Source organism: Microtus ochrogaster, linkage group LG9, assembly GCF_000317375.1.
Source record: "Microtus ochrogaster isolate Prairie Vole_2 linkage group LG9, MicOch1.0, whole genome shotgun sequence".
In the NCBI taxonomy this organism is placed as follows: domain Eukaryota; kingdom Metazoa; phylum Chordata; class Mammalia; order Rodentia; family Cricetidae; genus Microtus; species Microtus ochrogaster.
The window spans coordinates 11,746,624-11,763,706 of NC_022034.1; the positions used below are offsets into that span (position 1 = coordinate 11,746,624).

The following is a 17,083-nucleotide window of genomic DNA, read 5'->3' on the forward strand; positions in this document are numbered from 1 at the left end:
GTGGAGGGCACTGCTGACCTGGCTGGCCTGACAGAAAAGGCCCTGCTATGTGAGGACACAGAGCTGAGGGAAGAAAAGGCCAGAAAAGGCAGGAGGGAAGGGAAGAGATGAACATTATCACCTTCATTGGCCTGGGGCCAACCCTGGGGTGCCCATTAACACCCAGCCTTTCCCTATGGATTCCTCAGACTCTGTCAAGTTGATTCAATGGAGTGGGGTGTAAAAGGGTAGAGGTCACTTCAGCCTAGCATCCTTGGTCCCCACAAGTAAAATGAAACACAGCTCAGTATACCAACCTCAGAAATTGAAGCTAACCTCTAACCAGGTGGAGTACTATTAGTGAAAACCCAGAAAGAGAAATTGGGGTACAACTGAAGGTCAGAAAAGCAAAACAGCCAGCCACTGGCTCTTACCTCTACCTCAGTCCAAAATGGCAATTCTGTCTCCAGGAATCTCAGACTGAGACTGTGCCTGAGAGCTGTCTCCAAACATTTTACAGTCCACTTTAGGGCTAGGATTAAAGGCGTGCACCACTGGGATTAAAGGCATGCACAGCCCAGTTTCTATGGCAACTAGTGTGGCTACTGGGATTAAAGGTGTGTGTCACCACTGCCTGGTCTGTAAGGCTGACCAGGTCTACATACTCATCCGACACAAACTCCCCAAGATGGCACATTAATATTAACATCACGATATAAGATATAACTTTAAAACGTTCCACATTCCTTACAAATTCAAACACATTAAAATTTCAGTCTCTAAAATATCTAATCTCCTTAAAAATTTAAAATCTATTGTGAAAGTTCAAAATCTTTCAGCTGTGGGCTTCTGTAAAAATCAAAAATTAAATACCTTCTCACTTCAAGAGGGAAGACCCAGGGCAAGTCACAATGTGAACAGAGCAAAACCAAACTCCACCAGTATAAATAATTCAATGTCTAGAGTCTGGGATTCACTCGTGGTCTTTCTGGGCTCCTCCAAGGGGCTCGGGCCACTTCACAGCTCTGTCCCCTGCGGCATACTCCGTTTGTCTTCCAGGCTCCACTCCACCACTGCTGCTGTTCTTGGTCCTCCTGTGGTACCGGCATCTTCCAAATGCTGGGTTCTCTGCTGCAACTGGGCTGCACTTTCACCAACAGCCTGCCATAGGTTCTCCTCATGGTGCCAAGCTTCAGCTTCTCTGCAAGACCCTTTCAATCCTGGGCCTTCTACTGCCCCTGAGGCTGTACTTTAACCAATGACCTCTCCTGGCCTCTCACGGTGCCAAGCCTCATCTGCTCTCCTTGACTCCTTTTATGCCTTCAAAATCAGTACGGCCTGGGTGACTCTGAGATACCAAGTTTGGCTGCCATGCAAGGTACAACCTTGGCCATCTCTGGAGCACAGCTTTTGTGCATTGAAACACTTCCAAGAAGATTTCACCTCAGTTACGCTGTTCTCTTCTTAATCACTACTAACTTCTCCTCTCTGGCTGACCAGCATCAAGTGTCCCAGCCCTTCGATCTTGCTCACCACAGCTGACTCCTCAGCCCCAGCTACCCAGAACCACAGGACCTTAATTCAAAATAACACATGGCCCTGAAGAGTCTTTAACCTTCCTCCCGAAACTTCAGACGCCCGGCCTCTTTGTCTGCATCAGCCTCTCAGCATTCTTATCTTCCAGGCTCCTACAGAAGAGCTCGTCAAGCGGTGAGCTCAATGGCTTTTCTTGCATAAATTTCCAAAGCCCTTTCACAATCTTCCCCCAAACAACATGGCCAGGTTAGACCACAGCAATAGATCCCCAGAACCCAGTTGTCTTAGGGCTGCTATTGCTGTAATCAACACAATGACCAAAGAAGCTTGTAGAAGGAAGGGTTTGGTTCACACTTCCACATCACTGTTCATCGTCAAAAGAAGACAGGACAGGAACTCAAGCAGGGCAGGAACCCAGAGGTAGGAGCTGCTGCAGAGACCATGGAGGGGTGCTGCTTACTGCCTTGCTCCCCGTGGCTTACTCAGCCTGCTTTCTTAGAGAACCCAGGACCATTTGGCCAGGGTTGACACCACACAAAATGGTCTGGACCCTCCCGCACCAATCACCAATTAAGAAAATGTCCTGCAGGTTTGCCTACAGCCAGACCTCGTGGAGGAATTTGAGGTCCCTTCCTCTCTAATGACTCTAGCTTGTGTCAAGCTGACATAAAACCAACCAGTACAAACACCAAGTCAATCCATTTGTCAGGGAGGTCATCTTGGTCATTACAAGTTTGGATCTATGAATATATGCACAGAGCGACATGCAAATCCAGGACCAGGATTAGGACGAGATGTGGAAGGGATGCAGGGAGTTTCAGTGCCTTTTCTGGACTCTAGCATGGATTCCGGCTGAGGGAACCACAGTTTGGGTCTTTGCTCCTACATTCCTCCAAGCCCTCTCTATGGCCTACCCTAGGACTCAACACCACACTGGCAGAAAGACAATCTAAGGTGGTGAGTGATTCATGGCTCACCAAGGTTTTTCCTTGTAACACCCAATTCTGTGTTACACCCTCGGTACATACGCGAGTTGGGCAAGGGCCTGGAGATTGAAAGAACACACAAAGAGACATGGGTCATTCGAAAGGAGATCAGCCGAATGCCATTTATTCAACCTTGGGGAAATCCTTATATACCTAGCTGCTGCATAAGGATTTCCACCCAGGCAGGTGGGAAATTACCATGCCAAAGATGAAGTCAATGCCCTACAGCTAATCACCAGGCAGGGCAGAGGGAGCACAGGAACAAACAGAATGCTTTAGTTAGCTGACCAGAAACTGTCCTCAAGATGCACCCCAGGAACAAGGGTAGACCCGGGCCCTACATTTCCTGACCAAAGGATCCCGAGAAGGCAGTCCAGGGGGATCTGAAGCTCTTCCTGAGGGGCTGGTGCCTATGAGAAAGGCCTGATCCTCATCTCCAGGTAATCCTGGGCTTTTCTTGCTTTGTCTGTTTGCTCCTTAAGAGAAGTCTCCGAAGAGTAAATGGGGGACTGGGCGGCGGCGGTGCTTATCTTTAATCCCAGCCCTGGGGAGGCAGATACACGTGGATATCTGAGTTTGAGAACAGCCTGGACTACAAAGCGAGTTCCAGGACAACCAGGCCTGTTACACAAAGAAACACTATCTTGAAAAACAAAACAAAATAAAACAAAAAAGAGTAGATGGGGTTCCCCAGAGTCCCCTAATTCAGGAGGAGAGAGACTTACTGCACGCCTAACGTTCTGGGCCAGAGCTGGGAGAGGACCCATTTCTAGTCATCCAGTGCTCCCCACCCCCCATGCTGTGAACACAGCTGTCTGACTCTGTGGTTGGTTGAATGGCCTTGGTCATGTGTCAGGGCTGTCCACCCTTCCCTCCAGTTACACTCACTCTCTAGTGAGGGTCTGCTGAGACTGGCAGAGGCAGGAGAGTTGGCCTCATAAGCTCAAGCCTGTGAGATCTACTCGTACAAAGGGAAATGCCTTGGGGGCTATCCAGCCACCTTGGTGCTTCTCCTCGTTTACACTTTTGAGACCAGGCAGAGGAAGCATGAGTCAATTAGAAGCTCAGTCAGATACCTGCCATGGATGTTTGTAGATTGTAGTGGCATTTCATTTGTTTTAATAAATAAAACTTGCATGAAGATCAGAGCGTAAAACAGCCCCACTGGTCAGCCGTACAGACCAGGCAGTGCTGACACACACCTTTGATCTCAGCAGCCACACTGGTTTAGCATAGAAACCGGGTGGTACACGCCTTTAATTCCAGCCCTAGAGAGGAATATAAAACGGGAGGAGGCAGCTCTCACACAGTCTCATTCTGAAATTCCTGGAGGAAGGATCGCCATTTCGGACTGAGGTAGAGGTAAGAACCAGTGGCTGGTTGTTTTTCTTTTCTGACCTGCAGGCTGAACCCCAATTTCTCGCTCTGACCGTGCTTCAGTAGATGAAAGTTGGGCTTCTTAAGAAGTATTCTACTCTTGTGTCACTCACAAACAACCAAATATTGGCTGTATTTTGAACTTGTACAATTCTGACTCGTGAAGGCACACACTGGTTCCAAGGTCAGATGGTCTGATTGGCCAGCATTTGCCGGCTGTGCAGTCTTGGGCAATGTTGTTTAGATTCTGTGCCTCAGTTTACTTATGATAAAACAGAAGACAATGGTATCCACCTCATAGGCATGGAATGCGTGTTTCAAAGCTGATACATACAAAGCACATAGGAGGGAAATGTGCACACATGCGCACACACACACACACACACTCACCCTGACAACACCGTCTATTCTTTTTCTCAAGCTCTCCCTTGGGACTAGGTGAGCACCCTGCCTGCCCCTCAGTTTTAGCCCTTATCCCTATATGGTTTCTAGCATTTATCCTTATAGAGCTTCTAGTTGCTTCTTACATACAGCTCTGGCTCCTTAATTGTGCTAATCACTGGTCCCAGGTCATCCCAGAAGCTCAGTGGCAGCCAGTAATGAGCAAGGTCACATGCTTCTGGTTCCTAGTCTGAAATATAGAAAATGTCTTCCCAATAGGACACAAATCAGTTCACAACCAAAAAGAAGTGAAGTATGACCAAACGAAGCCAGGCTTCTGTGTCACTGGGTGTGTCTAAGCAGCACACCGAAGACAGTGGAACTGGGGTCATCGGTGGGTATGGCCAGCTCCAGCAGGTGGGGCCAGGCAGCTTTCCCCAGACCTGTACTGAGTGCACTGCTCTCTGACTCTTACCTGGGGGAGATGGGCCCGCACAGGGCGACACAGCAGTTTGTGAAGATGTTCCCATAGCTGTAGGGGTTGTAGTTTTCTTTACCTCTTTTATTGGACCAAGAGCCTTTGATCTGAAAGAGAAGGAGCATCAGTAACACAATGTCTAGGATTTGGCCAACTGGACCCAGGGATGCCTTTGAGAGATGCAAATAAGGGCTATAGCTCAGTGGGAGAACATCTGCCCAGCACATGCCCGACGCTGGTGGCACCGCTAGCATAGCAAAAAGTCTTTACTGGGAGAAACAGAGGCACTTTTTTTTTTCCTGTGGAAAATAAGCATTTATAAAAAACTTAGAAATATCCTCAGACAGTAGCTTAGGTTAGGGAGAAAGTAGCAATCTCTGGGGAAAAAACGTTCCTTTAAGATTATACTGCACTAAAAAAGTTCTAATAGAAACCGGTGGAGACTCTGGCTTTCATATTCATATCTTGCGCCCTGTCTTATTTATTTGTTTATTGTGTGTTGTGTGTTATAGGTGTGTGTGGCATATGTGCTATTACATGCGGAAGCCAAGATGAGACGCCTGCTGTGTTTCCCTGATGCTCTCCAGTGATGCTGTTGCCTTCGACAGAGGCTCTTACTGAACCTGAAGCCTATGGCTTCAGCTAGGTGGGCTGGCCTGTGAGCTCACAGGTACTGCTTGTCTCTGTGTTTTCCCCACCCCTGCCCCAGTGCTGGGTTTACAGGCGTGTGTGGCTGTGTGGGTACTGGGGTATCAGATTCAGGCCCTCGTGATTGCAGAGCAAAGGCTCTTATCCATTGAGCCCGGCCTTCTTATCCCTAAGTTGTAATTAAGTGAATGCTAACCGAAACAAATTAACTCGGGTTCCTTAACTGCCACTTGAGATTGGGAATGCAGCCTCTTGTTAAAACTGTCTGTCTTGCAGATTCCAGGAGTCATAGTTACCAAGTTGAATGCGCTGTTTTAGCAGTTCCTTATCTCATTTATTTATCATTTATTTTCCTCAGCTTTCGTTTAAGGAAATTGGATCTGCTCGGAAACATTTAACATGCATAGACAGACGAAATTTTGGTGTGAAGAGCAGGTGCGAACGATACTTGCTGGGAGGGGTTTCCAACATGTTTCCCATCCCCCTCCTCCCCTGCATTATGCGTAGGAAGACACTCCAGGACTCAAAGTTCAACGTTGGGTCAGGACAATTTCCTCCAGAAGCCATTGGACCCCAAGATGCCAGCCTGCCATGGTGTGTCTTTGGTTGGGGAAGCGTGACAAGCTGCCTCCAAAATGGTTGAAGAGGATTTGAAGAGGCTTCTTCAGGTCAGAACTGGGTGTCACTTGGCTTGTCTTAGGCCAGGACTGGCATCATGGTAGAATGTAGGAGGATGCAGGGATACCGCACACATTCATGTAGGACCCTGACAGGGCTTCCACGTCCTCCTCTGTCCCCAAGGTTCTCACAGCTGGATGGGACGTAGGGGAAAAGGTGACCCTGATCTCTCCCTTCCCCTACCTCCTCCGAGGCATGCAGATACCATGTAGATACCATGCAGATACCATGAAGATACCATGCAGACACCATGCAGACACCACACAGACACCACGCAGACACCACGCAGACACCATACAGACACCACGCAGACACCACACAGACATCACGCAGACACCACACAGACACCATGCAGATACCACGCAGACACCACGCAGACACCATGCAGACACCACGCAGACACCACGCAGATACCATGCAGATACCACGCAGACACCATGCAGATACCATGCAGATACCATGCAGACACCATGCAGACACCCATGTGCTACGGTCAGGAACTTACGTCTTCATTTGTTGTCTGGTTGGAGCTGATCAAGTACGTGTGGAAGCCCGAGAGGCCAACGATGGACCAGACGGAGAAGAAGCACACCACAGCCTCCAGCACAGTGGGCGAGTCAAGGACACCAACAGAAGGAGAAGGATTCCCGTGTCTCCCAGACAGGCGGTGTGGCAGGAGGTGAAGGGGCTGAAACCCCACAGGTGGGTTCTGGGCTCAGGCCTGGTCTCCTGTCCTGTCCCAGTCTCTAACCAGAGCCTCGCTCCTTCAGGCCAGTGGCCATCCTCAGACCTTCTGCCACCTCCTCCCCCAGTCAGAGGGGCAGTCACAGTTCTGGAATGGCTGCTCACTCTCTGGGGATCACTCCCCTCTTCAGAGTGGGCAATTTCCCCTTTGACCTTCACCATCTCTGACTTGCAACCTAGGATGGATGGAAGCTAACAGTAGGTCAGACCTTCAATGAAAGGACTAAATATTAACTGTCCCTCTGGCTTTAGCTTCTAAATGCTGAGGACTTTCTTTCCAGTAAGCACCTCACCCACCCACCAACACATAGGATGGCTTCTGAGATTTAGAAGCTCCTGCTTCTGTGGGCGGTCTGGTCTCGTGCCACTTATGAAGCAGGTCAGAAGCGCCAACGCCTATGAACTGGGGGGTGAGTCTTAAGTGTGGAATTGGGCTGGGGCGCTCCTTCTTAGAGACCCCTGCCCAGCTCCACAGCTAATCCCTGGCCCAGGACACTGTGCTAGGGGCTGGGAAAGGACAGTGTGCGAAAGCCAGGCACTCAACATGATGTGTCACCTTCAAGGAAGGAACAGTATGGCCTTCATCACCAGCTGGCATTGGTCAACTAAGAATGCAGCGATTTGAAAGGATGAGAGAATTTTCCCATCCCACAGATGTTTATAAGAGTCTATTTACAAGATACAGATGTTTCTCAGGAAAAACCAATTCATTTTGAGGCAGATCTGGGGTTTAAATATACATCTTGCTTCCTCCTAGCAATGAATTACGGACTGGGGAAAGTAAAGAAACCTTGTGCTTTCCTTATGCAATCACGGATGGAGGGACATAGATCAGGCTGTGCTGTGTCACCATTGATGTCTCCAGGTTGAAAATAATTCGCCTCCGAGGACAGAGCTGAATATATTACCCGGTGCCTTTGTGTGATGACGGATGCCGTTGTTTGGGACACGAGTCTCACATCAAATGGGAAAAGGAAAACAGACAGTCACTAACATAGGAAGTCACAACATCCACTTTTAGAGAAACAGGTGTTGGGGGGAGGGTCTAAAGGACAAGAGAAACAGAAGGAAGAAAGTCCTCGCCAGGGCCACAGAAGCCCTCTGCTTCCTCCAGGAAACGGCTGTGGTGGAGCTTTATGTGTGTGTGTGGAACAATGGCTCATGTATCCCAGTGGCCAGGGCATCCACATGGCATTTCTTTTCCTACCTATCAGGGCTAGGAGATGACTCAGGAAAACTTCATGTCCCACCCTGGCTACAAAGCAGAGGTGGAGTTCAGGAAAGCAAGATTAGGGGACCAGAGAGGAGGCTAAGTCGGGGGAAGGAGCCTGAGCCAGAGGCAGTGGCACTAGTTAGAGCTCTATGCAGCTAAGGGACAAGATCAGAGACTTTGAGATGAAGTGACACTGTAGCTAGGGGAAAGATGCGGCCTGGGGAAGAAAAGAGAATAAAGATGGGAGCCCAGCATCAATCTCAGAGACACCTGTCCATCACCAGCAGAATGATGAGGAAATCAACATGGAAGGAAGGCTCAAACATGAACCACAAAAACTGCCACATGAAAGTAGGACAGAGTTGAAGCAGGTGAATGGGCTGTGGGTGCCTGGGGACCCCATTTGCAGTGTGACCTGCATTACTAACTGCTTCCATTAGGAGGCAGTGTGATTGGTGGGCAAGGAATTGAAGGCGTTTATAGAAACGACAAAAATGGTGGTAGTGTGTGTATGTGCTTATGTGTGTTTGTGTGCATAGTTTCTCTCTCTGTGTGTATGCACGTGTATTTCTCTGCGTTTCTGTGTATGTGTGTGTTTCTATGTGTACACCTATGTGCCTTTAGAAGTCAGAGTCCAACTTTGGGAGTTATTCTGTGCCATTCACCTCTAAAATTTCTTTTGAGTCAGGGTTTCTCACAGGCCTGAAGCTTGCTAAGCAGGCTAGGCTGGGTGCTCATCGAGCCTTAGGAATCTGCCTGTCTCTGTCTCCACCGTACCAGGATTACGAGTACACACCACTGTGCCAGCCTCTATGCATGGATTCTGGGATTGAACTCAGGTTCTCAAGCTACCATGGTGAGCATTTTGCCATCTCCCTAGTCTAGAAAAATGTAACTTTTATATGACTCTCTTTCATGCGTCAGAAGCCATTTCTTCACTGGTTGATAGAACACAGTGCTTCTGTGAGCTTTGAGCTGTCACAAAATGACATGTTGCCAAGGGACAAAGCGAGGTACTTTGGCTCTCCCACGCAGCTGATAATGCTGCCTAAGACTATGTATCTTGAGGTACAGGCAAGCTTTTGTGGAACAATGGCTGCATCACTGGAGACAGGAACTGACTCAGTCCTGAGCGTAGTTCACTGACAAATACCACACCCATTTAACAAATGAGGATACCAAGGCTGGAAGCAAGGAAGAAATTTGCTAGAGAAACAGAGCCGAGCTGGGGGAGTAGCTCGGCGGTAGAGTGCTTGCCTAGCCTGCACAATGCCCTTCATTCAATCTCTAGAATTACAGAAAACCAGGCATGGTGGTACATGCCTATGACAGTTCTGTACATCCAGAGGTGGATGCAGGGGGATCAGAAGTTCAAGGTAATCCTTGGTTACAGGGTGGGAGGCCAGCCTTGGTTACAAGAGACCCTAAGAACAATGATAGCACAGCTGAGGGTTGAATGTCCAGCCAGTACAAGAATCTTCAGCTGCTTCTTTTCCCAATTCTCGCTGAAGGTCAGTGGTCCTTGGCTGACCTCATTCCAGTTCAGGGAGATAAGGACCCTGTTTGTAAGAGTCCGGGCATCTGTGGAAACCGAAGGAAAACCTCTCCTCATACCTGAGCTCAGGTTCAGGTACAGGCATTCCAACAACTAGCCCAGCAGCTTGATGGTCAAAATATATGTCCAGTAACAAGATCAGGAAGTGCTATTCTCTTCAAAGTTGCAAAACATCTTGGCTCATTTTTTAAAAATAAAAATGAGAAGAAACAAATTCCACTGAGAGTCAATTTAATAAGATGTTGGATGTTTGCTGACTGAATCAGGGATGGCTTCGGGTGAGAATCATTTCCACTGCCAGCCTCTGTCTGTCTAACCCAGCGGCCAATAAAACAGGCAGCTCCTTTTGGGCCAGAGGCTAGCTGTGGATTCCCTTAAACTCTAAGAGTCTGCACTAAGTGTGATGTTCAAAGTGCTGGCCTACAGATGCCCTGCAGAGCCCTCCCCGTGAACTCAGAGAGTAGGCTGGGTGGGCACCAGCTCCATGTTCCAGGGACCAGGCTCTGCTTGCAGAGGAGGAGGGGTGAGGGTGGAGGGAAGGGGGGAGATGAATGAGGGGAGAAGTAATACAGAAACTTGGGTGAGAGCCAGGGAAAGTGGCTAAGGATGCTTCAGGCCGGGGATAATCATAAACAGTGGGAGACCATCGAGCTCTGTCTTCAGCATCTGATCTTTCCTCACAAAGAGGCCCAGAAAAACGATTTTTCTTATAATCTCAGTAATTTACAAGAAAACTCCCCCGAAGTGCTCTGCACCATGGAGACACAGAAGCCTGGAGTTATCCCTGAGTCAAGCTGCCCTGGCTTTTTCTAATCCCTTTATTCCAGGCAGGAAGCAGAAGCCCAAAGACCAAATCACTTTTAAGGGCTCAGATAACAAGCCACGCCGCGTCCGTGGACTTCTGGGAAACACATATTCCTTCCTAAGACCCCAAGAGGAGGCAGTAGCACAAGGTTCGCAGGCTCCGTGCTCATGATGATGAGTCTGAGATGGACCTGGATGTTATTTTGTGGTTGAGTGTGAATGTGTGTTTCTGGGTTTCCTTACTAACCAGGTTTTCTGAAGGGCCAGGAAGGGATCACATTTAGGGGCTCTGCATGGGGCCTGTCTTTTCTGTCATTTCCAAGGCCCTGGGCCACCTCTTGGTGGGGCTTCAAGTATGAACCCCATAGTTTTCACTGGAGAGACTGTGCAGGGGTGTCTACCATTTTAGATGCAAGAGACCGTGGAGGTGGCCCGCGGCTGTATCTGCCTGGCAGACTATCCTGAAGCACGTGCACCTGGCAGGAATGGCTTCTTCATCACCCATCAGATGGATAGCTCTACTAGAGGCAGAACAGCACGGCTGTGCTGTCACCTGCCCTCCCCCCCCATGACGGTGGCAGTTTGCATGAATGACTGACCCCGTAAGAAGGGGAAGTGACAGTTCTCTGTCACAGGTTCATCTGACCACAGCCCTGATCTCAAACCTTTTTCACCTGCGTGTAGAGGTTCCAGATTCACAGCGGAAGTGACCAGGAGCTCAACCAAACTCCCAACTAGAGCCTTTAAGAAACAGACTCTGAGGGCTGGGCAGTGGTGGCGCACGCCTTTAATCCCAGCACTCAGGAGGCAGAGGCAAGCGGATCTTTGTGAGTTCGTAGGCCAGCCTGGTCTACAAGAGCTAGTTCCAGGACAGGCTCCAAAGCTACAGAGAAACCCTGTCTCGAAAAACCCCCCAAAAAAAAAAAAAAAAGAAAGAAAGAAACAGACTCTGACAGATAGGCTCTAAAGGTCATTTAGGTGACAAGGTGCACAAGAACAATGGGAGACCACCATGGGCTGAGGGCATGGGGAGGCGTTTCTAGTCATCAGAGCAAGGGACTGTAATGGGATAGGACGTGTCCGGACATGGCTCACAGCACAAGGATGGGGTAAAATTCACAGTTAGTAGTAGGGGAACAGATGCTTGATTCTGAGGCATTCCCGAGATGCTTTTGTGGACCCTTTGGGTAAAAACCATGTTACTGTCAATTTCCCCACTGGACACCAGTTCCAGTCTCCTCCTCCCTCCTCTGTATGCAGCCTGCTACGGTCATCGAGCATCCTTAACCTCAACTTCCCGACTATTGGGATTATAGGTATGTGCCCCTGCACTGGGCTCTACAACCTCACCACTGGAACGGAAGATAAAGGAAGAAGTGCAAATGCTCAGCCACAGAACACCTGGCTATACAGACTCTGGGGTTAGAAAGTAGTTAGAAGAGAATGAGGGAGATTTATTTATCTCCAGGCAATGTTTCGGAACAAAATCAAGGAACAACGCAAAGCGCAGTGTCCTTGTAAGACACAAGCAACCCTTTAGCCACACACAAGAGTGTGTTCCAATGTCATGAAGACTTTCTGGACGGACATATGAAAACTGACAAGGAGTCCCATACAAGGGAGGGCCAGGGAAACCCTCACTTTCTTCCTGTCATATTTCTTTTGGAATTATTTTAGAACTTCATCATTTATCAACTCAACATTGTGATGTCATGCAACGTAACTGGGGTCTTAAGCTTCAGGCCCCGTTTGCTCCGTTGGCTGGGCAGGGGTGGTGGGGAGAATGTGGTTCTTGCTTAGGTGCCACCAGGGATGTCACTGGACTTCCTGGCACAGGGGCAGCCATAGGCAGCACTAGGATATCTGTCTCTATTTTCTTGTAGTCTTTTGGACATCAATTCCTAGCAGCATGGATGGGCTATCAAAAGCCTATGCTGCCTTCAGTATTTTCCCACTCTGCCACATGGTGCCCCCCTTTCTGACAGCCTTCTAGTAAATTCTATTAAAATAGACCAATGCCCATTAGTCTGTGGGTGCCTCCCAGGTGGGTAAGCATCGCAATGAATGCAAATTGGAGACAAAGAGGCTTTCTAGGGGAAAGCCGAATCAATTGCCATTTGCTTTACCAACCACAGGAAATCCTTTTCATTTTGGGAGCGCTGAATAATAAGCCATGATTAAAACGGACTGTAATCCCTTTAATGGAACATTAATGCCATGTTACATTGACATGACTGTGAATGACAGGCTCCCCTCTCTGGGGGCTTCCTCAAGGATTCCCAGGGCATCCTGCTCTCCCTGCACTTGCTCCTGAGGCTTTCTGCCTTTGTGCACAATGGGAGTCTGGGAGGAGTGTTACCACGTGGTTCCCTGGTAGGCCTGACCGGTGGTATTTTCTGTGAGTTTCTACAGGTTTCCCTCCTTCTGTTGGACCTGCAGGTAACAAAAGAGGACCCTGAAGTTACAGTGGGGTGGCATGTGTGTGTGTGTGTGTGTGTGTGTGTGTGTGTAAAGAGATAGATAGATGATAGATAGATAGATAGATAGAGAAATCAATATCTGAGATTCTCTTTATAAACAACCCAGAACTCACCATTTCTCTTCAATCTACCCAATGTTAGTATCTCCCTTGTCTCCTGCAACCCTCTGTGTCCACAGCACTCTGGCACAATCTTCTCCTGTGCTTTGAATGTGAAATGTCCCTTACAGCTTGATTTCCAGTTGGTGACACTCTTTGGGGAGGTTTGAGAACTTGGGGAACCTGAGGCTTAAATGGAAGGCATAGGCCACTGGGGACAGGCTTGAAGGACAGGGCTCTGCTTCTGGTCCTGGTTTTGTTTCCTGTTCAGCCAAGGTGAGACTCGATCACAAACTGCTTTCTCAGTGAACTTCACCAGGAGGAGCTACTTTGTCACAGAGACGGGAAATGTAAAAACACCGCCTCAGAATCACCACTGTTTCCCTCCTTGTTCTCACCGTCCTCAGGCCATGAATCCCACTGCGATGCTTTTCCCACCATGCTGTGCCTTGCCCTACCAGAGCACAGTCTATGGCCTTGAGCACCCAGATCTGCAGATGTTCACAGAGGAAGAGAACAGTAGGCATGTGTCGTGTGTTGACTTGTCACCTCAGACCAGGCCCTTTTGAATTGCTGTGGGATAATCCTTCTGTAGACCGTGAATATATGCTGCTCTCATTGGCTGATAATAAAATCTGTTTTGGCCTATAGCAAGGCAGAATATAGCTAGGCAGGAAAGGCACACTGAATACAGGTACAGGGAAAGAGAAGGGCAGAGTCAGGGGAGATGCCAGCCAGCCGCTGGAGCAGCAAGGTGTATTAGAGCACAGGTAAAGCCAGGAGGCATGTGGCAAAACATAGATGAGTAGAAATGGGTTAATTTAGAAGTAAGGGCTAGCTAGTAATAAGCCTGAGCTGTTTGGCCAAGCATTTTGTAACAGAGCCCTGTTCTGAAGCCTGCAGATCTAGAAAGGGGGAACTACAGGCAGCGCTGCCATCAGTCAAAGCTCTGTACGCAGGCAGTATTACAGGTCAGATTCACCCACTGTGTGCTGGTGTCCAGACTTAGCACTGGGGTTTGTAAGACAGCAGTTCTCATCCTATGGGTCATGACCCCTTTGGGGGTCGCACATCAGATGTCCTTCATCCCACATATTTACATTGTGATTCATAACAGTAGCAAAATTATAGTTATGAAGTAGCAAGGAAATAATTTTATGGTTGGGAGTCACTACAGCATGAGGAACTGTATTAAAGGGTCACAGCGTTAGGAAAGGTGAGGACCAATGCCATAAGGCAGGGCTGATGCTGTGAAAGACACAGGTGAGCTTCACTTAAGATCCACCAAAGCGGGCGGTCATAGAGGCAATGTCTGTAGGGGATCTGGTCACCCTGGTGGCGTTGGGGAGTAGAACAAAGGATGCCATTTCTCCTTGAACCTGTTCTTAGTAGCTCAGGTGAGCCCTGGATTCCATGAACCATCCTTTCTTCTTGCTAACTCCAGTTTTCTGGATCACTAATAGGAGATAGGACACGTGGAATTTATTCTTCGCCCCCTCCTTTGCTCATTATCTGTATGGCTCCAGTCTGCTTCCACCATACAGAACTCACTAATGAGTTATCTGCTGGTGACTGAAGATGCCCTGGTAACCAGACACACACACACACACACACACACGCACGCACGCACGCACGCACGCACGCACGCACGCACGCACGCACACACACAGTTTACAGATCTATCTAAATATCCCCAATACCGCATTTGTCCACAGCCCAGGGCTCAACGGCATGGGTGCCTTTACTTTAGAAAGCATGTTTACATATGTGGTAGTGTCTTCTACCACCTCTGAAAAACCACTCAAGAGAAAAATGAAGAGTTCAAATGCAATTTACCCAGAAGGGGAAAGGGTCCTGAGGAGCCTGGTCAGCAGGTCCATTTTGATGCCACAGCAAACCAGCAGAAGCCTATTCAGCACTTAATGAGCAGACACCTTTTTCTTTTAAGATTCAAAATACCGGGCTGGAGAGATGGCTCAGAGGTTAAGAGCACTGGCTGCTCATCCAGACAGAGGTCCTGAGTTCAATTCCCAGCTACCACATGGTGGCTCACAACCATCTATACTGAGATCTGATGCCTTCTTCTGGCATGTGGGCAAACATGCAAGCAAACACCATGGACATCATAAATAAATAAAATCTTTAAAAAAAAAGATTCAAAATACCATAGTACTTAGATATACACACTGCTTGGGCGTATGTATAGGGTGGAAAGTGGTCCCTGCTGCTAAATGGCTTGAGTTGACCTTTCAAGTTTGTGGAAGAGAGTTCTATGTCTAGAGACAGACATAGATAGGTCACTGCACTTGCGGGAGAGTGCTGCAAGGTACCCCATCAAGTCTCTCAAGTGGCCCAGGAGCCTCAGCCGCTGCCTCCTGCTCCAAACAGACAGCCCCCTCCAGCAAGCAGCACCTGCCAATCACAGTGAAATTAGGTGAGCTCATAGCTCTGTTTCTCCTCAGCCTCACCTGATGGAGCACCAATCACAGCTGGCTTCCAGGGCAGGGAGCGGCCAACGAGACTCTGTCTATAGCTATCTAGCTAAAGAACTCTTCAGTTTAGACAGGGCTGCACGAGTGTCTGGAGACGCCATGTTCAGATGCCATTTATCATGAGGCTCCCGATGCCTTACAGAATGAATAAGGAGATTTATGAGAAGAAAAGCCAAAGCCAGGGTGATAAAGAGGTAAGAGTGTAGGGGTTGGTGAAATACTGAATCCACAAGCAAGGTCCCCACAGAGCCACCAGAAAGGATATCTTGCTGGACTGTCCTTAAGGGCATTGAGGAATCCCGTTTGCTGTGAACCTGTGGGAATGAAGCCAACATTTAGTATCCAGACATTCATGCCTGCCCGTGCTCAATGTTCTCATCTATATAAGAATAATAGGTGTCTAGACATCAATTAAACGATCATCTTTGGTGTTAGGACACTCAGCTTATTGATCGGGAGATCGTGATTTCACTGAAGCCATTCAAGAAGATGGCAGATTCATAATTAGAACCAACATCTGCAGGACATTTTTTCCCAATGAAAGCAGATGTATGTCTGTATATTTTTCCATAAATTATAGCTTTGATTGCTCTTTTGTTTTCCTCATTTTAACAGGAAAACAGAATCCTACATAATCCCTTCTGTTTTGCCCACAGCTGTTAACATTTGGCAGCAGAGGTCTTAGGGACTTGGCTACCCAGTCTTCCTTCTTGAACACAGAGTAAACGAAGCTAAGGTTCATTCCCTGACCCTTTTGGGTGAAGGTGTTTCCTTGTCCTGTGATCGTGTCCTGCAAGAAAACACTGAGGGGTTTGAGTTCAGCTTCATCTGATGAGGACAGGAATTCTGTTTTATATATTACCATCACATTTTAAACCAATGTTAAAGATTTATTTTTATTCGTGTGTGTGTGTGTGTGTGTGTGTGTGTGTGTGTGTGTGTGTGTATGATACATGTGTGGATGCCTGTGGAGGTTAGAAGAGGGAGTTGGATCCTTTGGAACTAGAGTTATACACTGTTGCTCAGTGTGGGTGCTAGGAACCAACCGGAGTCCTTTGGAAGCACAGCAAGCGCCCTTTATCACTTAAAAATCTCTTCAGCCCAACGTCTGAGGTGGAAGTCTTGTCAATGCTATCTTGGGGATGATTCTGGGCCCTTCTGACTGAAGCCACTGTGCTTCAAGTGACACAAGCCTGGGCCACAGAATGCGAATTGTTAAGCTAGTGTGGCGACCGTTGCTTCTTGATGCCGATTAACCAGCTGTGGGCTGGGATGAGTGAGGGGCACTGTCCTAGGTCTTTCTGTGTGACTGTCAACCTGTGTCCCACTATGTGAAGGTAAAGAGGGAGCTTTGTTCCACTTCGTATTTCTCCTCCAGGAACTCCCTCCCTGTGGGCCTACTGCTCACCGTGGAGGCACGAGGATGGCTAGGTGGTGGGGAGGGCGGCTCAAGAGGGGCTGCATTGATTACTGATATGGGAAGACAGGTGTTTAAAGCTTCTTGCCTCTCCTCACATCCAGCAGGGTGCAGTCGGTGAATGACAAGTTGCAGGCCACTAGCAAACAACCTAGCAACCTCAGAACAAAAGGAGACTAAAATAGACCCCACCGTGTAGGAACCAGGGTAAATGAAA

General features: G+C 48.4%; 1 protein-coding gene across 5 annotated transcripts in view; it reads right to left on the bottom strand.

Moving 5' to 3' along the window:
* Zdhhc14 (zinc finger DHHC-type containing 14) overlaps positions 1-17,083 on the bottom strand; it is a 252,573-nt gene that overhangs the window by 19,771 nt on the left and 215,719 nt on the right. For all 5 annotated transcript variants that reach the window (XM_026787360.1, XM_013352351.2, XM_013352350.2 and 2 more), the window contains 3 exons: positions 15,715-15,763; positions 6,569-6,671; positions 4,735-4,844 (listed from right to left, as the gene is read on the bottom strand). In XM_026787360.1, the coding sequence (XP_026643161.1) occupies positions 4,735-4,844; positions 6,569-6,671; positions 15,715-15,763 (262 nt within the window). The remainder of the gene's footprint in view (positions 1-4,734; positions 4,845-6,568; positions 6,672-15,714; positions 15,764-17,083) is intronic.